The sequence below is a fragment of the Ochotona princeps genome, chromosome 2, assembly GCF_030435755.1.
Source record: "Ochotona princeps isolate mOchPri1 chromosome 2, mOchPri1.hap1, whole genome shotgun sequence".
In the NCBI taxonomy this organism is placed as follows: Eukaryota; Metazoa; Chordata; class Mammalia; order Lagomorpha; family Ochotonidae; genus Ochotona; species Ochotona princeps.
In genome coordinates, this window is record NC_080833.1 from 122713846 (window position 1) to 122740904 (window position 27059).

At 41.3% G+C, this 27059-nt stretch overlaps 1 protein-coding gene across 3 annotated transcripts; it reads right to left on the reverse strand.

Annotated features, from left to right (window-relative positions):
* Positions 1-388: 388 nt before the first annotated feature.
* On the reverse strand, positions 389-19618 carry CCDC181 (coiled-coil domain containing 181). 3 transcript variants are annotated; one of them, XM_004589162.4, is made up of 6 exons: positions 19603-19618; positions 17018-17157; positions 13478-14425; positions 11489-11635; positions 4551-4705; positions 389-735 (listed from the first exon to the last, which is right to left on the reverse strand). In XM_004589162.4, exons 2-6 carry the CDS (start codon positions 17132-17134, stop codon positions 573-575), a joined length of 1530 nt encoding a protein of 509 aa, XP_004589219.3. In that variant the 5' UTR covers positions 17135-17157; positions 19603-19618; the 3' UTR covers positions 389-572. The 3 variants fall into 3 exon arrangements, with proteins under 3 accessions (XP_004589219.3, XP_058516593.1, XP_058516592.1); XM_058660610.1 differs by lacking the exon at positions 19603-19618 and adding an exon at positions 19118-19211 and having other exon boundaries at positions 4551-4702; XM_058660609.1 differs by lacking the exon at positions 19603-19618 and adding an exon at positions 19118-19208.
* Positions 19619-27059: the final 7441 nt, after the last annotated feature.

Genomic DNA, 27059 nt, shown 5'->3' on the forward strand with positions numbered 1-27059 from the left:
ATAACATACTTAAAATAGTATTATATACACTTATTTCTGTGCATATATGTTTATGTATAGATGTTTCTCTCTCTCTCTCGCTAATAACAGGTAAAATTAAGACTATTCAATTGGTTAGCCTGCCACATCTATTTGAGTTCCAAGTTGACATAGACATTTGTATGAGGCTCTGACCAAGGCTTGTTTAAGAAGTAACTCCTCTTGCCTTGTGAGATTGTCTGTTGCAGTTGTTCCGGATGATATTGAAACAACGAACAGAAATCTGTCCTTTCTTATGTTCTTTCCAGCGAGGAATCTTAATACAGCAACTGAGAAGCAGAAGAACAGAACAGAGGGTTCATATGTTCAATTTGTTGCAGAGGATAAGAGACGGCACAACACATTCCAACACTGTGAGAGAAGTTTATTTTGTTCTAGAGTATTTTAAGAGCCATAAATTCACTGTTAACACCCAAACATAAACATCATTTCCATAATTTAGAATATAACCAAAGCACACAGGCAATAAGAAATGATATACAAAATCCTGATGAGAGCAGCTGTCGCATAAGACATTCCATAGACGGATGTCCTCAGTTGTAATGATCAGTAAAACGAAAACACTTGGCTTCGGACATATCATACAGGTGGTTCTGTAACTGTCTAGAACGTCTTGCCTCCAGGCGGAGCTGTCGCGCTCTCTCTTTGGCTGCCTGCTCCTCTGCTCTTGTTTCCATCCGTTTCCTTCTTAGCCACCTGCAGAAGGAGGCGTGATCAGATCAAGCGGTATCAACCTTAACACACTTCCTGTGCTACTTTCATTTTCAGGTTTTCCACAGACAATGAAAGGTAACTGACAATATTTCTCACATGCAAATACTGGCACAGCATAAATTACAAAAGTATTAATTGAGAAATGTCAGGCTTACACAAGACAACACAGCTGCATTTAGGATCAAATATTGAAGTTAAGTTTATTGTATGGTAAAGCTGCCAATTTGACTGACTTTTCAGTAACAAAGATAGTATTTTACATGTGCTGTAAGTACTATCTTTTTGAAGAAATGTGCTTTTTTTTTTTTTAAGATTTATTTATTGTATTACAGTCAGATATACAGAGAGGAGGAGAAAAAGAGAGGAAGATCTTTCGTCCGATGAATCGGCAGGTGCTGTGCCGATCTGGAGCCAGGAGCCAGGAACTTCCTCCAGGTCTCCCGCACAGGTGCAGGGTCCCAAGGCTTTGGGCCGTCCTCAACTGCTTTCCCAGGCCACAAGCAGGGAGCTGGATGGGAAGTGCAGCTGCCAGGATTAGAACCGGCGCCCATATGGGATCCCGGGGCGTTCAAGGCGAGGACTTTAGCCGCTAGGCCACGCCGGCGGGCCCAGAAATGTGCTTTTCTAAACAGACAACTTATTTCACAGATTCCAAACAACTTATTCTTTGAAACTAGTTGTAACCTAAAACCATAGTCACTCATGCTTATTGGCTGGAGTACTAAACCTTTGGCTACAGTGACATCATTAAAAAATGTGATTTCAAAAATTTGCAAAAGTAGCTTAAAAAAACACAGCTTTACTCTTCTTAGTAGAGAAATTATAGAGGTCTTGTTTTTCAGTTCATGCAATAGTTCTTCCTTAAAATGAAAAAATATCCCTAAAGCCCGAAGGTAGCAAAAGAAAAATCCATCATCTACAAATTTAAGACCACAGGGTCTTATTTAAAATAATATTAAGAATGACTGTATATACATACACACACACATATATATAAACATGATGTGCATACACACATAAATATACATATTTCTTTATAAATACATAACTGCCATAGAATAGTACAGATTTTAGAAACATCAGAATGCTGTATAGCTCTGAATTAGTTATTAGTTTAAGTAAATTAACTAAGTTATCTGTAGGTCAGTAAAAGATAAAGATGCATATGGGCTGCACATTCTATTGACATATGAATGAAATGACTCAAATTGCCAAATTATATTTTAAAATTACAAATGCACCTACAGATACATAGAACAAATGCGCCCAGGTGCTAGCAGTCATGGTATCTAAAGGGTGAAAATGTGAGCTTAAGCTCTTTGATTTCCATAATACATTTACTATTTCTGCTATAATAAAAGGTTTTGTTTTATTTAAGAGAGAAAAGAGATCGAAAAAGGTGGAAGGGAGAGAGGAATTACAGCTGAGGGACTTCCACTGGTAAGTCTATGACATATGTATGTATGTAGCGAACCGACACCAAAGTGGTTTGGAGGGGAGAGATGTGGGTCTGATAGCAGAATCTGTGGGGGCAATGTGGGATCACCCATGTGGAACCGCAATCTCTGATGCCTCTCCCAGGAACTGCCGATGAGGTCAGGCCTTGCTGGGGAGTTAAGGGGGTGCTCCAGCTGGGCTGGGGTTCCCACTGATCAGAACAAGAGCAGGACTGAGGGCAGCAGGCACGATTGTACATGGCTGGAGACCATATATGCGTGGTGTGCACTGGGGCAGTGGAGTGACAGATTGAGCTTGACTCCAGCCCTCACTGGTACTTGTGAGAGCCAGGTTGGGTGTAGAACAGGCCAGACTAGGTCTTGATTCCCGCTGAACTACATGAAAGCTGTGTCTGGGCACGGACCAGGTAGCACTGGGCTGCAACAACCACCAACAAGAACCAGAATGGGTGTGGCCGGTTGAACGAGGCCACTGTTCTTGCAGGTCAGGAGGTGGACAAAGTCAACCTGGGCCAACGACCCTCTGGTGTGTGCAAGAACGCCACCGGGAGGAGACTCCATGGAGGAGCTTGAGAAACTCCTTCAGTGGGACACAGCCCCTGCAGGTGAGCACAAAAAGCAAGGCAAGGAGTACCTGCCGACATACTTGTGGGTAAGCTCTGGGGACAGACCAGTCTGGACCAGCACATAACATCCACTGGTAGATCTGAGAACCAAGACAGGGGGCTTGAGGAGCCAGATCAGGCCACAACACCAGCCAGTTCACAATAGAACTGGGACAGCAATCAGGCTGGGCTGGGATAGGCTGCGTCACCCACCAACAGGAGCTGGAACAGAGGGCAGACTAGATCAGACAAGGTCAAGCTGCATAATAAGACTGTGGATGCTAAAGTGAGGCAAGTTGTCAGTCTGGGCTCAGCAGCGGCCGGGTACATGAGTCCCACGGACAGGGGATATGACAGGGCTCAGGTAGCTTGACCCAGGTCATAGGGCCCACCTTTGTGGCACGGGGATGGTTTCCTGAGCCCTGGGGAAAAGGGAACCAGTTGGGTGTGGATTATTTGGCCCAGATCCTGAGGCCTGCCTTCTAGGTAGGTGTTGGTTTTGTGAACCGAACCCCAGGAGTGGGGGATGTGGCAGGGCTTGGATATCATGGCTCAGGTCCGAAAGCCTGCCTATTAGGTGGGTGCCGGGTTTGTGAGCCCCAGGGGTGGGGGATCCAGCAGAGCTCAGGTCATCTGGCCTGGGTCCTGGAGCCTACCTGCAAGGTGGGTGCTGGGTTTATGAGCCCCAGAGGTGGGGGATTCAGTGGGGTTTGGGTCTCCTGTCCTGGGCCCTGGGGCCCGCCTACTAGGTAGATGTCGGGTTTTTGAGCCCCAGGGGTGGGGAATCCGGTGATGCTTGGGATACCTGGTCCAGGTACTTGGACTTGCCTGCAAGAACATGCCCTACTTACTGAAAAAGGTGGAGCAGTGGACACAGGCCCTGTTGTAAAAGGAGAATATGGCAGCACATCTGGTGCTGTAGCAGAAGAACAGAACTGGACAACTACCCCAAACAAACGATGACAGCCAAAAATCTCGCTGACTGGAGCCAATGGGCATGGGGAGGGTGACATCATCCTTGGATCAGTGAAATCAGCATTTCAGAACTATCCAAACTACTTGGACAGAACCCTCAGAATATGTGCACATTGAGGCTCTGGGTTGATATAAGGTGGCGGTTCCTCATCCCTGGGTACTGGGATGTGTGGAAAGTCATGAGTGGTTTCCCCCTTTGTCTCGCCCCTTCCCCCAGACACAACAAGAAGAAACAGCAAATTTGGAAGCAATGAATTCACTCAATTTTCCCTAAACCTCAATCCTTCCTACCCTGATAAACCATGTAATCATTATTTTAAAAAAATAATAATAATAAATGAAAAAAATTTTCCTTCCCCAGCCAACCTACTTTTCTTACAGAAAAAACATGTATTGGTAAATTGAACCCTTAATTCAATTTTTCTGAGAGCTATGCAGGAAAACTCATAATGGATCTTTGTTCTATTATTGTAAGAAATAAGCAACTAAACATAGGATTGGTAAGATTTCATAGGTTGACACATGAATATCATAAGAAATACTTTCAACACTGAAGAGTAAATAGAAGGAAAATAGTATATATATGTTTACTGTAAAGTTTAGGAATTACACATTTTTGAAAAGCATATATTATAAGTTCAATATAAATATGTTCTGCAACAGAAAAAATATTTAGGATATTTTTCCAGCCTTTATTGATCATAAGACTTTGCAAAATGACTACATGGAAAGGTTTATAAATTTTTCTGCTTTCACTTACTGTTTGAAGGCCTTTTCACGGCCTTCTGTTCCTTTAAGAAAGAATAAGCATTCCTCTTGCTTTCTCAGTTCTTCTGTCTTTCTTTCTTTCAACTGCTCTTCATGTTTCTTTTTAAGCCATAATCGAAAGGCTTGTTGTGGATCTCTGTTTTCCTGCTAATTAGAAAAACAGATTTTACTTAATTTAGACAAAACAAAACTACCTTGGAAAGCCCTCAGAGAGGTCTATCATAGCCAACAGAATATACTTCCTGTGCATTCATTTTTCATAATAATATCAACTTATCTACACTCCTAGTATGCAAACCAAATGTACCACCAACGGAGATTATTTACCCTTCCGTGCAAAACTCGAACACCAAGCTCACTGGCATCTAGCCCCTTTCAAAAAATAAGAATGTTAGTAAGTGAAAAAGTCTAGAACCAGTGATCTTTACACATTTCAAAGTGCAGCCATTTTTCAAACAAAATAACTTTGCTTAGGGAGATCCAAGGTGGCTAAAGATGAAGTCAAACTGACTTCAGTCACAGTCAGACTGCAGAAAAACAAACAAACAAACAAACAAAAAAATGCACCACATTTCCAGAGAACTGATTGAGAGGAATTCTGAGTGGACAACAGACATAACAAAACAGACTCTGAGGGTGATGGGAACACACACCAGGCAGCCAGCACTGGCCACTCGACATCAGCAGCTCCTGCACAGTCACAGCTGGCGCCAGACTGGGGAACACCATCTTCCCAAGCAAGCTGAGAGGCAGCTTTGATTGAGGGAGAACTGGCGTTGGGTCCAGCCTGGTTACCAACAGATAGGGGGCTGGGAGGGAAGAATAACTACATTACTTCATGGAGACCACACTGATTTTCTCCCTTTATGCCCCTCAATAAGCCAGGCTCCTTTTGCTAAGATGGAGTTGTTGTCATCTCTCTCTCCTGACCTGAGAAACAGTAGACACTGTTTGTGCTGGGGTCAGTTCAGCTCACAGGGTAGAGAGTAGATCTCCTGCATTCTGTGTGAGAGTTCTGGGCACAAGCATAAAGCTGAGGAACAAGGGTCGTGGCTGGGTCTTGCAGGTGTGTCTGAATGAAGAAACATGAAATCCCTTCCTTTTGGGGACAGATCTCATAGAGGGTTCAGGGGACACTAGACTCCTCTCTTGAGTCCTAGACAAAAAAAAAAAAAAAAATAAACTCACAATGCATCTAGATTTACACCTAAGATCCGATACCATCAAATTACTGGAGAAGAAGAGGAGGAACTCCACAAGACACTAGGGTAGGCAATGACTTGGATAACCCTAGAAGTACAGGCAACAAAACAGAAATGGAAAAACGGGATATTATTAAGCTAAGAAGCTCTGGACGACAAAGGAAACAATCAATAAATAAACAACCAAAAGAACGGGAGAAAATATTTGCAATCTATGCATCTGATAAATGATTAATATCCAAAAGATATAATAAGCCCCAAAAAAACTCAATAACAAAGCAAACAAGGGGTTAAAACATGGAAAAGTCACAGGAATAGGCATTTTTTTTAAAAGGAGAAGATACAAATTACCAACACACAAAAACGTTCAAGACCATGAACCATCAGGGAACTGCAAATCCAAGCTAAAATCTAACTCACTCCAGTTACAAACTGTTATCATAGCAAAAGCCATAGCAAATCCCGCCAAAGATGTGGAGAAAACTGTGCCCTAACAGATTGGCGGTAAGAACTTAACTGCTACAACCATGAAGATTCATTAGAAAACTAAAAACAGATCTACACTATGACCCAGCTATCCCAAGCCTGGAGATATATCCAAAGGAAATGAAAGCAACATAAAAAAGTTATACATGCACTCTCATGTTCACAGCAGCTCAATTCACAATATCTAACCTATGGGACCAACCTTGATGTTAGTCATCTGATGACTGAATAAAAAAATGTGATATGCATACATGATGAAATATTAATTACTCAAGCTTTTAAAAATATTGAAATCCCCAAATTTGTACCAGATGCTTGCACCCGATATCATTTTTGCTAAGTTAACTATATTATGCTAAGACAACTATAGTTGCATTAATCTGTGATTAGCTTACACTTACTATACTGTTTATAGACCTTGCCTATACTCCTGCTGACCCCGACTTCTTACCTTTCACTTCTTGAACTCTTTAAATAAAAATCAATAACCCTTTCACAAAATAAAAATGTTACGTTTTAATTTAATTTAAAGTTTTAATTTATTTTAATTTTTATTTTAACTTGGAAGCATTTAAGTTTTTTAGGGCCAGGTGTGGTGATCTAGCAGCTGAAGTCCTCGTCTTGAATGAGCCAGAATTCCATAGGGCGCTGGTTCTAATCCCACAGCCCTGCTTCCCATCCAGCTCCCTGTTTGTGGCCTGGGAAAGCAGTTGAGGATGGCCCAAAGCCTTGGGACTCTGCACCCACATGGGAGACCCAGAAGAGCTCTGGGCTCCTTGGCTTCAGCACAGCTCCAGCCACTGCAGTCACTTGGGGAGTGAATCAGTAGATGGAAGATCTTCCTCTCTCTCTCTCTCTCTCTCTCTCTCTATATATATATATATATATATATATACATATATATATATATATAGTCTTATATATATATATATATATATATATATATATATATATAGTCATATATATATGACTTTCCAATAAAAATAAATAAATTTTTTAAAAGAAAGATTTCTTTATTAATTTGAAGAGTAGAGTTACAGAGGTAGTCACAACAGGAAAGAGAAAGATCTTCCATCTGCTGGTTCGCTGCCCAATGGCTGTGGATTGTGCTCAGCTGAAACCACGAGCTCGGAGTTTCTTCCAGGTGTCCCCTGTGGGTGGTCAAGGAATCATTGTCTTGCTTTCCCACAAACCTTAGCAGAGAGCTAGATCAGAGCAGGGCAGCCAGGACTCAAATTGGTGCACCTTATTAATTTGCTACTCCATACCACAGATCTTTTTTTACACATTTTGAGCGGGCTTGGTGTATGTATAAGGACCAAATTTAATTCTTCTGTATGTTGCTATTCACTTCTCCCAACATCATTTTTTGAAGAAATGGTCCTCACTGTGTGTTCTGGGGACCTTTGTTAAAAATTGGCTGCAGATGGATGGATTTCTCTCAGAGCTCTTTATGCTATATTTTCAAAAATACAATTGTTATGTCACTTATTTTTTTTTTTAAATATGTGCAAAGTGGACCAATTTCATGTATTTCACAGTACAAATTCAGGAGCACAGTGATACTCCTCACCCTACTATCCCTCCCATCAGCACCCCCCACCCACATTTGTCATTCTCCCCCCCCCCCCAACTTTTACAGTAGGATGCTTTTCTTTCACTTTATACTCACAGGCTTAACACTCCAGGATGCAAAGATACACACAGCACATAGGAAATAAGAAGAAGAAGAAATCTACTATTCCTCGGGAGTTAAACAAAGGCTGTACACAATAATCAAACCGCAGACTGTCAATCTTGCTCATAAGGACTTAAGAGCATCTGTCAGAAGCTACTTAACTGCCAACCTGTTCTTCAAGATTTTAGCTACTATTATGGAGCACACCCACAAAGATTTTCAATAGTGGAATTTTCTCATAAAGCTAACAGCCATAATGATTTTGGACACAACACAAAAGCTAATAAGACTTGGTTATTTCATCATGATCTCTCAGACATCGTAACAGGTACTACCCTAAGACAGTTGGACAAGTTCACGTTAGGAGAAACGAAGGAGAGAAAGAAAGGGGAGGAATTCTGGATATGCTTTGAAGGAAGAATCAACACAACTTCTGTATTGCAAAGAAAAATAAATACTGAAGCAAAAGACAAAAGAAAAAAGAAATGTAGTTAATCTATCAAAAAAGATAGTTTATACAACGCATAAAGAGTTTCTATTTATTAAAACAGGGATGATTATTTCTATGAAAACATTTAAACAGTGTCAGTCTCACTCATAACAATACTATGATCACACAGTGTTTCCTACCTACCAAACTGGTAAAGAAACAAAATCATCTGAAAGGACACTCCTTAATGAGGCTGCAGATGCAGGAACTCTCACACACTGTTGATAGCATTAAATGGCACATCTGCAGAAAACAATTCAGCAATATCCATCGAAACCTTAAAAAGAAATACCAAGCAATCCTTTTTCTCCTCAAATATATCCTTTATTTAAACTTCTCTATTCACAAACAAATACATATTTAAGTACAATTACTGTTGTATTTTTGTGAACAAAACATTAGAAAAGCTGGAATGTTAATAAATGGGGGAATGATTCAATGAATTGTGATGTGTCAATGCAATGGAGCACTTAAAGTCCTGCCTACATCCCAGCATTAAATTATCTGTAAGATATATTTGTAAAAAAAAAAAAAAAAAAAAAAAAAAAACCACCAGAAGCACTGGGCCCGGTGGCGTGGCCTAGTGGCTAAAGTCCTGGCCTTGAACACGCTAGGATCCCATATGGGTGCCTATCCTAATCCCGGCAGCTCCACTTCCCATCCAGCTCCCTGCTTGTGAAAGCAGTTGAGGACAGTCCAAAGACTTGGGACCATGCACCCATGTGGGAGACCTGGAAGAAGTTTCTGACTCCTGGCTCCGGATCGGCACAGCCCGAGCTGTTGCAGTTACTGGGGAGTGAATCATTGCATAGAAGATCTTCCTCTCTATCTCTTCTCCTCTCTCTATTTATCTGACTTTGCAATAAAAATAAATAAATCTTTTTTAAAAAAAAACCCACAAGTACCTACTACTATGTACAGAATAATTTATGCCCAAATATTTTTATGTAAATATAATAATTAACATACGTCTCTGTGTGTGTAGTACTCTTGAAAAGTACCAAAAACAAAAACCCTAAAAGCACTGCTCACCACTGAAAAAGAGGAATTTACCTGCTGGGGAACTATGAAAGATTTTTTTCTTTTGTACTTTTGGACTTTTGAGCTTACACGTTTGTATTATTTATCTAACACACTCTATTTTTTTTTTAAATACTCCTTGCAAAGATTACATTTTTTTTTTTTTAATTCAAAACATCAGGAATGGAGCAAATGCTTGCCACAGTGTTTAAGCCCTCACTCCGGGATGCCCGTACCACACACAGCAATGTCTGCTTTATGTCCTGACTCCTTTTTCTGTAGTATCAGTGAATAAAGATTAAATGGTATCCATTTTTTTAAATGTAAAGTAAACCACGGCAGAATTTAGAAGTCTATCATCAAATTTACCATAACAGAAAAGAACAAGTGTGAAAATCAAAATAGAAAGAAATTAGAAGCAAATATTTTAAAACAGAAAATAATTAAATATTAATAATAAAAATAACTACAAATCAATTAAATTTGGCGGTTATAACAAAAATAGCAAATAAAAACCTTTGAATTGGGAACTTCTGCATATAGTCTTGATGTACTAACTGATATCAACCTTTTTCTTCTGCCATAATCAGGTATAAAACCAGATAAAATATGCATAGCATTTGTGATTGCTAAGAGAAAAATACATGCTGTAAGCCCCTGGCTCTGTACGTGGTAGCACTTTCCTAAACCACGATGTAGGCAGAGCGAGCTATAACGTAACACTTAATAATTTTACTGGGCCCACGAAACAGACAGGGGTTTGGGGGATGTTGGGATGGTTGGGATAGTTAGAAAGGAAGTCATCAAAAGCGAATTTATAAATCTTTAGAGACTTTATTTGGTCTTGGCAAGAACTGGTTTGCGCATGTTCAGAAGGACGCACTTCAACAAAGAGCAGCCGCTGTAAACAGTGAAGGGAGGAGAGGCTGCACGGGCCCAAGACGTGAGAGCTGAGGCTCAGCCACAGTGGTATACCTCATCAACCCTAAACGGGAGATGGGCTGGGAGTAAGGTTAACCTGCAAATGTGGCTTGATGGATCAAGAAACAGTGGAATACCGAGCACTAAGCAAAGAACGGTCTAAACGTAATGGCCTGGAAAAATGCCCATGGTTAGGTATTTGAAGAGGAAAGTCACACTAAACATCAGTAATGCATGGAAGAATCTGTACCACATATTGCAAACATGATTATCAGTGAAGATTAGCCTTCAAGAGCTGAGGAATAAATTTTATATATATATATATATATATATATATATATATATATATATATACATATATATATATATATATTAAGTAGTAAGGTTATAGAGTGGCGTTTTACTTACTTTTTTAAAAAAAATTAAATAATGTGTTATTTTTAATTTTCTAGCTTTGACATAAGACATTCATATACCTAATCATAAGTGACCAGTTTACAGGTTTTGTGACTGGGGGCAAGGTGGGGGTGGGAGTGGTTATCTCTGTGCATCTTTGAAGATGAAAGCTAATGACCTTAAAAATGAATTAGTGGGCGGCATGGCCTAGCGGCTAAGGTCCTCGCCTTGAATGCGCCAGAATCCCATAAAGGCACCCATTCTCATCCAGCTCCCTGCTTGTGGCCTGGGAAAGCAGTCGAGGATGGCCCAAAGCTTTGGGACCCTGCACCCGCGTGGGAGACCTGGAAGAGGTTCCTGGTTCCTGGCTTCGGATCAGCACAGCACTGGCTGTTGCACTCATTTGTGGAGTGAATCATCAGACGAAAGATCTTCTTCTCTATCTCTACTCCTCTCTGTATATCTGACTTTGTAATAAAAATAAATAAATCTTTAAAAAAAAGAAAAATGAATTAGTAATTTTCTATTTCCTATGTCATGAAGCAGGAAATAGGAATTCTTTCATTTTTGCAAGGCAATACTAACTGTACAGCCACCTGCATGTTGAATCTTTTACAGGGATAGTTTCAGGACACGTCACTATTTCTGCAGGTTTTGACTCATATTCAGATTCTCTCTGGTAAATATGTCAAGTCACACCTGAATAAAGTTACTTTCTATAGAAAACTTTGACTTACTCTACTGTTCATGTCTTCAATTTGTTTTGCTCGCTCAATTCTTCTTGTTTCTAGAACCTGCTCTCTTTTCTTTTGCAACCATGCTTTAAATACCACATCATTCTCTTTTTTCCTTTCTTTCTCTTCTTCTATTTTCCGTTGTTCTTCCTAGTGGAAAGAATATGGAAAGCCTCAATGAAAGAATAATAAGCATATGATTTGCATGAATTAACAGAATAGCCATATTTCCAAGCCCTAACATATTATCCACTTACAAAGAGTTAACTTACTAGGGCCAGCACAGTGCCATAAACCTGCAAGCAACAGCATCCCATACGGGTGCCAGTTCATATCCCAGCTGCTGCACTTCTGATCCAATTCCCTGCTTAAGGCCTGGGAAAGCAACAGAGGATGGCCAAAGGCACTGGGCCACTGTACCCACATAGGAGGCCAAGAAGAAGCTCCTGGCTCTCTGCTTTGGATCAGCTCAGCTTTCACTATTGTGGCTAGTTAAGGAGTGAATTAGAGAATGGAAAACTTCTCTCTGTCTCTCCTTGTCTCTCTGTAAAAACCTGTCACTCAGATTAAAAAACAAATAAATCTTCAAAAATCATTAACTTATTAAAGATTAAATTTTACACCTTTTTACACATTTACTTACTGCAGCTCAAATCACATCAGCCAACATATGAAAACAACCCAGATGATAATCAACTAATAACTAAATAAAGAACATGTGCTATTCATATATTCTACAGATTACTAATCATCTCTAAAAAACACATTCTTGGGCCCTGCATGGTAGCCTAGTGGTTAAAGTCCCTGCCTTACACATGCCGGAATCCCATATGGGCACTGGTTCTAATCCCACCAGCCCTGCTTCCCATCCAGTTCCCTGCTTGTTGCCTGGGAAAGCAGTGGAGGATGGCCCAAAGCCTTGGGACCCTGCACCTGTGTGGGAGACCCGGAAGAATCCTCAGTTTGGCTCAGCTCTGGCCATTGCCGCTGCTTGGGGAGTGAATGAAATGTAGATTTTTTCCTCTCTGCCTCTCCTCCTCTGTATATCTAACTTTCCAATAAAAAAAATTCACAATTTCATTTTTCACCTTTTGCTGCTAATATGAATTATTAATTTAAATGTTAGACATTTCCCTGGTAATCTCCCACTTAAAATGGAAAATAACATTTCTCAATGGATGCCAGAAACTGAGATTTTGATTCCAACTTTGCCATTAACAAGCTGAGTAACTTGGGTAAAATTAGTACAGTTTTCTTAACTGCAAAATGATCCCAAAGACTGCTTCTAATTTTAAGATGTTATCAACCTATGATTTTTTTAAGGTTTGGCGTTTATTGTTAAACATCTGTTTGGTTCATCTTAATACCACCAGAGATCTGATAAAATAAAGAACTGAGATACTAAAATGATAAAGTAAATCTCATTTTTTTAAGTACCAGTAATTTTCAGTTGTAAAAGAAGGTTTGTTTTAAAACCAAAAATTATTAAGAATGGAAATTTGGGATTTCATGTCGTTTTTTGGAGATACTTAGCATATTAGGCTCAATTCTAAAACTAAACTCCCTGAAGTCAAGGAGTTACAGGCATTGAAGGTACATGAAGTGAACACACACGAGAGTTAGGAGAACTGTAGCCTACTTGTCACCTCCGCATCCTAACAACCCTGTCTTTTCATTTTTCCACCTGACAGTTGACGTTCACCTGCTGTTGGGACTACTGTCAGCAGTCACACGCCTTGAGTCTTCCCTTAAACTGAAAACATCAAACGAAGTCATCACTGAGATGTCCCCTGGTTCTCTGTCATTCTACCAAGTGATGCTTACAAAAAGGGCCAGCACGATTACAGTGTCTATTCCACAAACAAGCATTCTTTAAGATTTAATCTAACAATAAAAAGTAACCAAACTAAAACCTCCACTGCTTGAACAATCGTTTTCAATTCTAACTGGAATCAATTTACTCTCAGTATACACGCCCACGTAGGTCCTTACCTCTCTCTTCAGCCTTTCCTTCTTTTGTTCCTGTTGTTTTTGCAGTTCTTTCTGTCGGGGGGAGAGACAGTATGTTGAGGTCATTGGAGATGCATTTGCAGACTGTGTCCTCTGATTAGATCTCCAACTTCCTTTGCTGCGGTCTGAGCAGGCGACAGAGCCTGGACGAGTGCTGGGGTTGGGTGGTGGCTGAGGGACGTAAGCCAGCGCCTCTCCTGTTGATGCGTGACTAGCAGCAGAAATGATCACTGCAGACTCTTCTTTCTTGACACCACTGACAGAAGAGTTGCGGGACCTGAGTGACAACTGCTGAGGGTCTTTTTCTGTATTATTAGCATTATTAATGGGGGGCAAAAATCCCTGACTCTCAATGTCTTGTAAATTGAGAAGTTCAAATTTTCCATCTCTCTCTACTAGTATCTTCCCATCCTTATTTTCTTCACAGCTTCCATCAGTAATTGACATGAGCACATTTTCATGTCCAAGTTCACTGGAAATACATAATTGTGACAGCTTTCCATGCATATTACTTTCATTGTCAAAATAATTTCTGGAAGTATCAACTTCTTCTAACGGGGGCACTTCCAGATCAACTAATTTGTCTTTGAATTTCAGTTTTCTCTCCCTTTTATCATTCACAGGTTGACTCTGTAAAATCTTGTTAGCCTGTATGATTTTCTCCATTATATATCTCCTTACTTCCTCATCCTCATCTTCTTCCAGATCTTTCTGGCCTTCCAGTTTGGATTCCTGGAAAGAGTTTTCACTGTCTGTATCTGAGACTGCATCTAAGGGTTGAATACTTGGTACGGAAATAATGTCATTGCTTCTGAGTGAAACTTCATCCTTCACACAGCTGTCATAATCAGAAACCTGGCTGGTGTGTTCTGTTTCTGTTTTATTCTCTTTTGATTCTTGGATAACATTTTCTTCCTTCTGACAAGCCATCTAGAAAAAATGATGACGTCCCTTTTGTCAACAAAACTGAGACTCTTGATTCATTTGTGTGTGAACAATGCAGAATGAATTGTTCTAGTCATGGATTTAATTTAAAATGTGAAGCGCTTCTTGCTCACAAATATCTCAAGCAAACTGTAGCTAAATTTGAATTTGGCAATGCTAAATACTACACTTCTTAAAATTTTATGTTAATACATAATTTTCATTGTATGTTAATACATGTTAATAAACATTGTTCAATGTTAAGAAATTTCATGTTAATAAACAAAAAATAATGTTAATACATAAATGTAATATTAACACATCAAACAGGACAATATCCTTTTAATATTCCTCCTTATAAAATGTTTCATTTATATACCTAGAAAAAAAATTTCCTCCTTGTCATACATGTATTCTTTAGAAAAGAACCTCCCCAAATCATTTCAAGGTGATCAAGTACTAATTATCTGAGGCTCCATCAACCTTTTCAAACTATTACTGCTTTTATGATCTGCAAGACTCACAGCCAAACTGCAGGTTAATTTTTACCTGTACGTTAGATTACCTTCCTCAATTGTATTCAGAAATTTCCATAATCCACACTACCACCCTCAGGTAACATGACCCTCTTCTTTCAAGATAAACCCACCCTGTATAACAAAAACCTAAACTCTTTCCCTCTACAAAGTCACTTTCCCTTCAGACATCTTATCCTCCAATCTGTAATTTTTCCCTCTTTCTCAGACTACTCAGTTCTGTGAAAGCTACCACATTATGCGCTCTCCAACTCCTTACAATCACTCTCCTTTCAACCGAGTCCTCATTTCCTAACCTACAAAAGGTGCTAGACATTCAATAAGCAAACAGACCCGACCCATGACAATTACTGGCAAATAACTAATTAAAACCTCAGAATTGCAATTGTTCCTTTCTAGGCTAGTTTGATGAACAGATTGATTCTTTTTTTAAAGATTTATTATTTATTTTTATTACAAAGTCAGATATACAGAGAGGAGGAGGAGAGAGAGGAAGATCTTTCGTCCGATGAATCGGCAGGTGCTGCGCCGATCCGGAGCCAGGAGCCAGGAACCTCCTCCAGGTCTCCCACACAGGTGCAGGGTCCCAAGGCTTTGGGCCGTCCTCCACTGCTTTCCCAGGCCACAAGCAGGGAGCTGAATGGGAAGTGGAGCTACCGGGATTAGAACCCGAGCCCATGTGGGATTCTGGCACATTCAAGGCGAGGACTTTATCCGCTAGGCCACACTGCCGGGCCCTAACAGATTGATCCTTACAGCTCTTTGTCATTCACCTCTTTTCTTTTAAAAGTACACTTTTTAATAAATAAATCTTTCCCTGACCTTCTTCTATGACCTCTAGCACCATCACACCTTTTTACCACCAGTATTAAAGAAAGAGATTATTACAATCATCCATTGGAATCTATACAAATTCAACAGAAGACTGCTCAGTTTCTGAGGCACCCTCAGAACAGGCAGCCTCTGACATGTGGTAGGTGATGATCAATATTTGTTAAATGAATAAGAGCAAAACAACAAATCATCGTTAATGCGTTTTCAATTCTGTCTTCTTATGCTTTGGCTCTCATATCCTTCTAGCTGTAACACTTTGGTTCAGCCTTACCACTCCAGATTATCTCTGCCTCCACTAACATGGATGGTTCTTCTCAGATGGCATTAAACTCCTGTTGAAGAGCCACCTTAGACAAAATTTCACTTTCATCTCCTTTTAAAAATATTATTCACTCCATTGTCTCCTCCGTTGCATAACAAAGCAAGATGTAACAAAACGAAGTTTGTGATGTAAAGTTTCTTCATTTTCCTTTCCCTAACTCCCTTAAACTAGGCTTCTGCCAGGTGACTGTTCTGATCACTGTCCCTAATGACCTAGACATATCCCAATCCTGGTCCTTTTTTTCATTACTTTCCCATTGATTGGTATCAATCTCATGCACACACACACACACACACACACACACACGCATATGTACACCTGTACGTTATACAGATAGCAACACATGAAAAAAGAAAGAAACTACAAAGATTAAAGAACTGGTTCATTGTTCTGTGTTTGTCATCTGCATCTCTGATAAATGGTACACGATCATATTTAATAAATCCATCATTTCCCAGAAATTCTGGTATCCCACCTTTGGCCTGTGACTTTTTTTTTCCTCTGTTTTCATTTCCCCTAAGGAGCTAATTCAATCCTACATTGAAAGCATGTATGATTTAAGTTCACAAAAACCAAGAATTCGTTATTTCTTTTTGCCTTTAACAAATTATTTCTTGGCTTCTTTATATTATTGACATTATGACTTCATGATTATCAATTTAGCTTTAATAAGTGATAATTTAATAACCAGCTTTCTCATTTACTGGTCCTAAGCCTCAGGGTACACATTTAATCTCACTATTCCTCAGGGTTATCATTTCAAACAGAGATATAACTGTACTTGTCCAATGTACATTTAAAACAATGTGTGACATTCAGAGGAGATATTATAGGTAAAAGTCTTCAAAACTTGCAAAGCACTTTGTTAAGGTAATCTATTATGAACGCTGTTGGCAATATATGTACCTCCATAATGCTGGCATCACTTTTTTCCTTTTCATTAATTAACCACTCCAGGTCCTTTTCAAAGTCATCTTCATATTCTCCACTTTCTTTCGAATCAGAATCTCCATTTGCATTCATTTTCTGTTTCTTAGAGAGTAATGCTATACAATTTTAAAAGATAAATGTGCGTTAAGTCTACTTTATAAGTGGATATAAAGGCCAATTTGAAAGGCAAGAAATAACAACAAAAAGCACGTAATGTCAACAATAAGCATACATCTGTACATACCCTGAAAGCAGGGTTTGCAACGGCAAGACAGCTCCATAGGCGGACATTTCTGGCTTTCTCATTCCTTCCCAACGCCCCTCCCCCCACCAATTACCAGAAACCTAATCTAAAGGACTCCACTGCTTATCTGAACAATTCACATTTTCCTGAGATTCAAACAAAAATGATTATATCAATCCTTATTCCCAGTTCCACAACTCTTCTAGTAATTTACATAGCATAAATATAATGTATGATTTAAGAAGCATTAAGTACCAGCTGATTCCCAATTACATTAAATGTTGACTTCCACAGAAATCAATTTTGATCAGCCCCGAATAAAATAGATTTTTACTTATTTATTTTTTTTAAAGACCTGGCTAATTCCTGCAACACACGAATTTTGAAGAGAGCTGGAAGCTGTAATGACTACTTACTGACATTTATAAAAGAACTAAGCTGGGTCTGGTGCTGGCGTGCAGCTAGCTAAGCCACCACTCAGTCATTTCCTACATTGGAGCACTGATCAGAGTGTCAGCGGCTTCACTTCCAATCCGGCTTCCTGTTCATCTCCCTGGGTTGCCCGAAGAGGGCCCAGGCCCCTGGCACTCATGTGGGAGACCCAAATGGAGTTCCGGTCTCCTGGTTTTAGCCTGGCCCAAATCTTGTTGTTAAGGCCATTTGGGAGTGAACCAGTGGATAAAAGGCCAGTGTTTCCTTCTCCCGGTCTCTTCTTGTCTATCACCCTGACTTTCAAATATATATAACTAAATCCTTAAAAAATAATACAATAACTCAGAGTTATCTTTAACTCAAGGTCAGTTCCCAACCTGAAAAATCTTTACAATGCGACTGTATGTGTGTGAGCATATAAAAGCCATAAACATAAATGTAAAAAATACAATTTTGAGAAACATTTGTTAAATACCCGCTATATCATTTAAATATATATAGATAACGTTTTTGCAACGATTCTTGAAATAAGCTGATGCTCTTGGGTATTTGCAGTCTATGAGAAAAGACAAAGCTAAATAAAAACCAGAAATAAAAAATGTAACTAAAATGTACATATCAGGGACTTTAGAAGGAATAGAACATATTAACTCAATCATTACATATTCATGTAATGATTAAATGGTTATTTCTAAAGTATCAATTGGACTATAAATCATTCTAGACACTGATTTCTAATACAAAATGAAATTTCAAACAATTCAAAAGTAAGACCTCAATAATTTCTAAATCAGAGTTTGAGGGCAGTAACAAGCTGAAGTGACCTGTTGAAGCCAAGTTAGTACTTGAGGGGCAATTGCATTTACCACTGTCTACGCACAACACAGGTCAAAAACTCCTTGTATTCCAAAACAATTACAGAAACAGCACTGTTTTTCACAGTCAAAAAAAAAAAAAAACCACTGGGGTTATTAGATTCATTTTCAGACCAGGAATCTAAAATTTATGATTTGAAGATGTTTAAATGATGTAATTGTTAGAAGAACATTTTGTTGGAAAACTCGCGGCTTTCTCTTGGCTTTGTTACAAACATAGTTCCGCACTGGTGAATGAATGGTTGCCTGAAGTCTTTGGCAGATTTGCTTTACAAAGCGCTCTACCCATGTGAGAACTTAACTTTAAAACTCAAACATGGAATCAACACAAGAAAAATGATTATAGGCTAAACACACTGTTACTAATTCATGCCAATACGTCATAACTTAGGAAGCCGTAGTTGAAGTAACTGAGAGGAAAATGAAGTTTCAATAACTTTGAAGTATAATTCTTTGCCTGTTAACGTAAGAACACCTCACAACTGCTTCTCACGGAAACAAACATAAATCATAAACTCTTGTTACCAAGTCACTAATCCTTTTCCAAATGCATCACAGGATCTCCAACACCTGCAGCGGGTTTAATCTTCACCCCCGAGTCCTGTCCATATGGTACACAGTCAGCCCATGGGAACAAAATATCTCACACGGACCAAATTACCTAATCTTTATTTCCTACTTCATAACTTTTTTGCACATTTAAATTGTAAAAATTATCATCAGCAAAATCCCATGCTAAGCTAGATCCACCTGCCGTAGCAACAGAAATTAATCCTTTCCTCCCGGGTGTCTGGTAAGTCCCTCGTGGATAGGCAACCGCAGGTCTTTCGTTGTGGGGCTAAGTCAAGTCCACACGCACACATCATGTGAACCTGCTGCAAAATTCAGAACACTCAAAAACAATTTACCCTCATTCATTGGCTCCATTCTTATCTCATACCCTTGCAACCACAGACTTGTTTAAAATTTAAGAACTGTCTATCAAAAATAAAGCCATCTTTTTAACACACCGATGCATGATAACCACAGACCATCCTAGCGCATTCTTTCTCTTGTACTCTGTGCAGACTGAGATCCTATGATGACATATTTTTTCAATTACAACGGAAGAAGACAGATAGTATTTTATAAACACTGGGTCATCACTTGAATTGTTCAGACTCCCAAGCCATCACCAACTAGACTGGAAAGCCATACAGCCTCCTCACGGAAACATTTCAGGAGCGACTTTTACTCCTGGAGGCGAAATTATGATCTCCCTGTTGGGGAACTCGGAGAGTGTCAAGAATATCACAGAACACGCAGTGCCTGAGCTGCCTCCCAAGTTGCCTTCACCGCGAGGCTCCGGGAGCAGGCGCCTCCCGGCTCCTCCACCCGCCAGCTTTCCACACGGTGCCCACTACCCGCTCTCCCGCCGCGTGCATCTCCGCACTTCCTTCCCTCGTCTCCCTCCGAACGCCCTCCTGCCTGTGTCAGACGCAGCGGCTGGGGTCACAGAGATGGCCCGGGGAACTCTCCTCCTCTTTCTAAGCTCTGACAACCAGGCAGGGAGACCCCAGCAGCTACGCCGGCGGCAGCCGGGAGCCGGCTGCCATGGCAACGGCGCGGCTCGGTGTCCTCCATCCGGGCTCCTCTGACGGCGTGTGCGTGTACACCCGCGCAGGCGCAGATGGCGCCCTGGGAACACCTGCCGCAGCGGGCGGTAATCCCAAGCTTTCCGAGACTCGTCTGCTGACGGTTTCTGCGGAAACAACGAAGAAATTCATGTTACCCACGGGTTTCGCGTTTTCATTGATAACGAAGGTGTCTTGGCTGTGAACTATCTTGTGTGTAGCTGACTCACCAGATTTGAGATATGTTAGGGCAACTTGTAGAAGAATATTTTCTTCCCCTTTAGCATCAAAAAGTAGCCTTAGGTTTCGCTATTGAATAAGCACATCGTTAAGTCATTGACATATTTTTGGCTCTCGGCTTGTTTCTTCTGAATCAAAACTGATTCAATGGAAATAGGATTTCTCCTCCCACCACCCCTCCCCTTACATTTTACTTAAGAGAGAAGGAGCAAGCCTGTGCTCCCATATTCCAGGCTAAAGCCCAGCGCCAGGAAATCAAGTGATTTCCCCAAGTGGGTATCAGAGCCGTCCTTGGGTTCCTCCCAGCGTGCCTGTTAGCAACAAGTTGTATAAAGAACAGAGGACTAGAAGTCCAATCAGGATCACAGACAAAGGCTGCTGGTGTCCTTAAGTGGCAGCTTACCTGCTGGTAAATGTCTGGAAAAACGTTTGTTGTTGCTCTCAAGATTGTACACTAGGGTTTTCTAAAATCCCCCTTAAATGTCTTTATGTATATTTTAAAAAGAAAGATAAATTTGAAACTGACACTACAGTTGACAAAATTTTAAGAGTATCCATTCTGAGCTAGACAAAAATAAGTTGAGAAAAATATTTCTCCTAGATGTAATTGGAATGTTCCTATTTTTCTTCTTTCTTCTTGAAAGGCAGAGTTACAGAAAGAGGATAGGGGAGATAAACAGATCTTCCATCCACTGATTCACTCCCCGCATTGGCCTCAATGGCTGGAGCTGGGCTAGGCTGAAGCCAGGAGTAGAAGTTTAATCCATGTGTCCTGGGTGGGTTTAGGGCCCATGAATTCAGGTCTATCCTTCACTGCTTTCTCAGGCACATTCGCATGGAGTTAGATGGCAAATGGAGCAGCTAAAACATCCATATGTGATGTGCTACTGATGGCAACTTATTTCAACAGATCACCTTAACACTGGATTTTCTATCACTAGATATGGAGAACACCTTTCCTCCAAATGGCAAGGTAACATTACATTTTTATATAATTCAAAACTATAAAGTAAACCAAGCCACTAAAATGAGGATTAAAATGAATCATGATATTGAATGTAATGCCCACTAATAGTGCCGAATTTAGAGCTTCACCGAAACATAATTCTATTACTTGAAGATGTAGGTCAAACATCGAAGGACTCTCTTCTCCCCTTCCCCAAAATTATTGACTGCAAAGTGAGAAATCTTTCATCCAGCAAAGCCAGAAACAGACCTTAGTTTTCAGAGCTCCCACTTTTGTGTGTGTGTCATCCCTGAAATTTATAATCTGTCTTCCCTCCTGGAAAACAACTGCACTAAAAGATTCTGTTTCACAAGGTCATTTTGGAATTCTGAATTCTATTAAAGGCTTGCAATTTTAGAAAAAAGTCTTTGATAAACAGAAGACAATTTTAGTCCCTGCCTCTGACCACATCCTCCAGTAGCAGCCCATATCAAGATGTTGCAACAGAATCCTGTGCAAAAGTGGGAACCACGGAGGTAAGAATCCTGTCCTCCATGCTGAGGCTCTGTGTTCTGATCACCAATTGTTTCTCATTAGAGAGATTCAGGTAGAGAGGTGGCGGCCATTGCTTTTGTAGCTTTCCACACTGTAATAAATTCTTAACTTCCATGAGGAAATTTCAAGAACTGTCACCTTCTCTATATCAATTTTCTTTTGTCTTCTTTTGGAAGCTAGATAATAAAGACTCGTACGTTGAAAAGTAACTGCATTTACAAGGGAAAGTAAACAAAACTTAACGTACTCAATCAAGAGAGTAGAGTTGGAAAAGACCGAGAAGACGTTAAGTTCTTTAATCTCACAGATGCTTAAAGTAGTAAAAGAAGATGATGACAAAGTCAGCCAAATGATACAAGCACAAACTAGAAGTAGCAAAATTCCCAGTGGCTGTGTCAGTCCGTGGCCAGTGTGCGACAGACAAGATCTGTTTTCGTCAGCATCCATATTTGCGTACCCTGTGCGAGAATGAGGATGGGCTGTGAGGACCAGAGGAGATAGAAGAGGAAACTTGAGAGAGGAGGGCGATTGAAGTAAGTGTTAAATCACCTGTATTGCCCTTTCAGCATCCAAGGTCGAGGACTGAATTTTTTTTTTAGCTAGGATCCTGCCTACAGCTTTTCCGCAGATTTGGGTTTTTCCTTAGGAAAGTGGTGTGGTTTTCTTTGGATTGTTCTACAGGACTATGTGCCATAAGGAACAACCTCAGAGAATCCTTCCTGAGGTCCACACGCTGCCTGAAGCAGAAGCCTTTTCTGACTTCTCAACAGTACCAAAGGTTTCCCTCACCCAGAGTTTCGTGTGGGTTTCAGAAGTTTCAAAAAAAAACACACACACACACACACACAAAAACAGCCAACTAGAAGCACACAACCAGAGCTTTTAAGCACAGGCTCCCTCAAACCTCGGATTCACCACTCCCGGCTCAGTGGGCTTGAAGGTCACTTCCCTAGGAATGCCAGTGGAGGTCCAAGCCAGAGTGCCTAGGCCGGGATGAGCTCACAAGCTCGGGGCTTGCCCAGAGTGTACTCCTCCAAGCCATAGAGGACTCAGGCCAGTAGCTGCTTGCTGCCCTGGGAACCTGAGCTTTGGGTTTCTAAAAGGTTTGGTTTGCTTCATCCCCACCCATTGGACCCCAAGGTGCCTGACTCCTGTGCCACCTTGTGCCCCTCCGTGGTGGGACTGCTGCTCCCACTCTGCGCCTTTCTGCTTTCTGAATGTCGTATTTCTGGAGCCGTGTACACTGCTCAAATACATTCTCTCATTTCTTGGCAGATTTCTTAAGGACAAATATAATTATTACCATATAGCTCCATATACAATTAACCAATCTTTTAAAAACAATCCCACACAGTCTTTTCCAACTTTCTCCCGTTTTAGGCTATATTAACATAATGCCCATACCATCACCACTTTGCAGTATCCTTTTCTTTAAGAGTTATTTATTTTGGGCCCGGCGGTGTGGCCTAGCAGCTAAAGTCCTCGCCTTGAACGAGGTGCCGGTTCTAATCCCGGCAGCTCCACTTGCTATCCAGCTCCCTGCTTGTGGCCTGGGAAAGCAGTGGAGGATAGCCCAAAGCATTGGGACACTGCACCTGTGTGGGAGACCCGGAAGAGGTTCCTGGTTCCTGGCTTCGGATCAGCACAGCACCGGCCCGTTGCGCTCACTTGGGGAGTGAAACATCGGATGGAAGATCTTCCTCTCTGTCTCTCCTCCTCTCTATAAATCTGGCTTTCCAATAAAGATAAATAAATCTTTTTAAAAATAGTTATTTATTTGAAAGTCAGGGTTACACAACAGAGGAACATAGAGAGATCTTCCATCAGGGGACTCTCCAGATGCCCTGACTGGCTAGGGCAGGGCCATACATACCAAAGCCAAGAGCTTTAGCCCAATCTCAAATGTGGATAGCAGGAATCCAGGCACTTAGGCCATCTTGTACTGCTTTCCCAGTCCATGAACACTGAGCTGGACTGGAAATGGAGCAGCCAACTTCAACAGGTACTCAAAAGGGATGCAGGTACCACAGGCAGTGTCTTTACTCTTTGCACAATATCATTGGACCCTTTTATTTTCTTCTAGTCGTTTCTTCATTCTTGCTCCGCTTCCCAAATTTCTGTTAAGATCTTATACAGCTTGCACAGCTAACGTAATTGTTACCCCCTTCAGGAAGTCACTCCTGATTTTCAAGATGTTGTTCGGTCCTTTACGTCAATGTCTTGCATGGCAGTCAGGCATTTTTGTTTTCCTTTCTACTTATCTTTTTCAATAATACATTTTAAATTCTTTGAGGTCAGGAACCCATGGCTTTTCCATCTTTTTATCCCCAGAAATGCTTTTTAAAACAGAATTCAAAAATAAGGTAGGGGACTTTATAAACCTGTGATTGCAACAAGCTTTTTTTTGAAGTGTATCAGTTCTGAACTTGACAGACACAAATTGTAGATGGAGAACCAAAAGAATGGAAATTTTCAATTTCCTACTCAGTAACCATAATAAAATACATGTTTTCAAACATATAGTCTTGAAATAGGAGTGCAGCCAGGTAGTAGCACCTCATAGCAGTGGGCAGCTGTGACTAAATTTTGGTTCCTTTTTCAGTTTCTAGCATAGCTAATTGCAGCTGCATGCTTCTGTAAACAGACTTGCTAGCTGATTGGCTTAAGGTGTGGTCTGAACATAAGTTGATTGGATGATCTGCAATGCCTGCCACCTAAGTTGACCAGAATGTGGTCCCCTGATTGGATGGTTGGAGAAAAGATCCAGCAGGAGTTTAAAAACCCCTGACCTGTTAACCATGCTGCACAGTGGTTCCTGGTGCACAGTGGGGGCTGCTGTCGCCAAGCTGGGCTAATAAAGATTCCTCCTTACATCTTAAACTTGTGTCTGTTTCTTGGACAACAATCCTGCATGAGGCTATTGAATCTCAAAATCTTGAACTCCCATTAAGCATTACTGAAAATGAAAATAGAGAAATTAGTCCTATTCCAACACTTTTTACAGCCATCTTAGAGATTTCATAAATATCCTTCCCAAAGCAAAAATATTAAATAAATGCTACTAATTATAGTGTTATAATAAGTTAAAAATATGATCCAACTTCTATTACTCAAGCGTGATGAGTATATAAGACATTTGTTGGACTAGAGACTATGAGGCATTTTAATCTGAAACATTCATGTTGATGTACTTTAAAAAAATGGGCCTTTAGCTATATATTTGTCCGTGGCCATGTTCACTCTATCACATGATTTTTGTAATTCAGCACTCATAGGTATTGTTTTGCAGCAAAAGACAAAAACAGGTGTTCCATGATTAGAAGCTTTACAACCTGAAAGGCAACCAGACAATTTAACTATAAAAAACAGAAAACCATGTTTATTTTTTCATGTAAAAATTTCCATGTCTAGTGAAAAATCAATGAAATGCCTTACCTACATGCATTTTGTATTGGAACACTATAGAAAAAAAGTGGAGGACTCGCAAGATGGCCGACATAGGAGGAAGACTGTGAGAGAGCTCACAGACAGAGAGGGCTAGAACGTGACAAAAGCGTAAGTGGAGCAGCATAGAACTACAGGGAGAAGAACGTGAAGTTCCCTGGACAGTGTGGAGCCAAAAAAATCCACACAACTCAGAAGAGCAACCAGGGAAAAACAAAGCAAAGGACAGGGAAGACGACTTTCCGCTCCTGACCTGCTGAGTCACCTCTGAGTGCAGACGCTGAAAGCCGCCGACCCACCCAAAGACCGACCCGCAGACGCTGTGGCCGTGAGGACCGGCGGTGATTGGGACCCGCTGGCATCTGCTCACCCTGGTCACCAGGACTCGCCAGGACCTGCCCGCTGCGGACACCAGGACCCTGAATCACCGGGACCCGCCGGCATCTGCCCACCCTGGTCGTCAACCCCCGGGACCTGCACCAGCCGCAGCCTCCAGGCTCCATCGTGACCCGCGGAGACCAGCAACGGACGCAGCAGTCGGGAGACGCACCGGCGGCCAGGATTCCCACCAGAGGAAGAGGCAGACTGCAAGAACCTGAGGTTTGAGTGAGTTGGGTGGGGACAGTGGTGGGTTGGAGGCTTCGGGAGTTGGCCCCCCAGGGGCACGGACAGAGCCTGAACACAATTGGTGCTCATCTCCCCGCCCCTCCCCCCCCCCAGACTCCAGCCTCTAGAGACACAGGGCGAGTGCCTTGAAACTGCCAAAACTGTGTCTGGGAGAAAGGCAAAAGGCACACTGGATACTCCCCTGTGCCTTTGCGGTCTGGCGCTCAGCTGGGCGGTGCTATCCCACAGGAACCCAAGCACGCCTCTGGGCTGGGCAGTTCCCTGCTAGCGCCGGGGCGGTCGGTCCCCTGCAAGTGCTGGGGTGGGCGGGCCTGCGCAGGAGGCGTTTCCAGAGAGCACCTGGAACACCCCACGCCCTATAGTCCCTTGCTCCGAGCCCTGTGATCCAGTGCACAGGGGGCGCGCACAGAGAGTGCCTTCACTCCCCCACGCCCTGTGGTAGCATACCTGTAGGGGACGAGCTGAGAGTGCGCTTTGAATCCTCTGGGCCCTGGAAGTGGCGCCCTGAGGTCCAGTGTTCTGGAGACGCACCAAAAGTGCCTTGAAAATTCCCACACCCTGCTACTCCACGCCTGCAGACTCTGATCTCTACAGGATAGTGCTTGGAGACCCCTCAGCACACTGGTGCCTAGGTCTCTCAAAAAAGAAACACTAACACAATGGGAAGAAATACCAGAAAAGGTAATGATCCAGATGAGAGTGCCAACACCCTACCAATAAAGGATCGAAAGCCAATGTCTATTTCGGAGATGCGAGATGAAGACATAGAAGATCTACCAGACAAGGAATTCAAAAAAATAATGTTAAAATATGTCAGAGACAATGAGAAGAATTGGGAGGACTTCAAGGAATTCAAGAACCACATAGCCTCAGAAATACAACAAATGAAAAGTAAAATCCTTGACTTAGAGCACAAAATTGAGAGCCTAACCAACAGAACAAATACAGCAGAAGAGAGGATCTCTGAAACGGAAGACACACAAAACGAACACACCCAGTTCATTAAACAGCTGGAGACAAGTCTGAACAAATCCAATAAGAC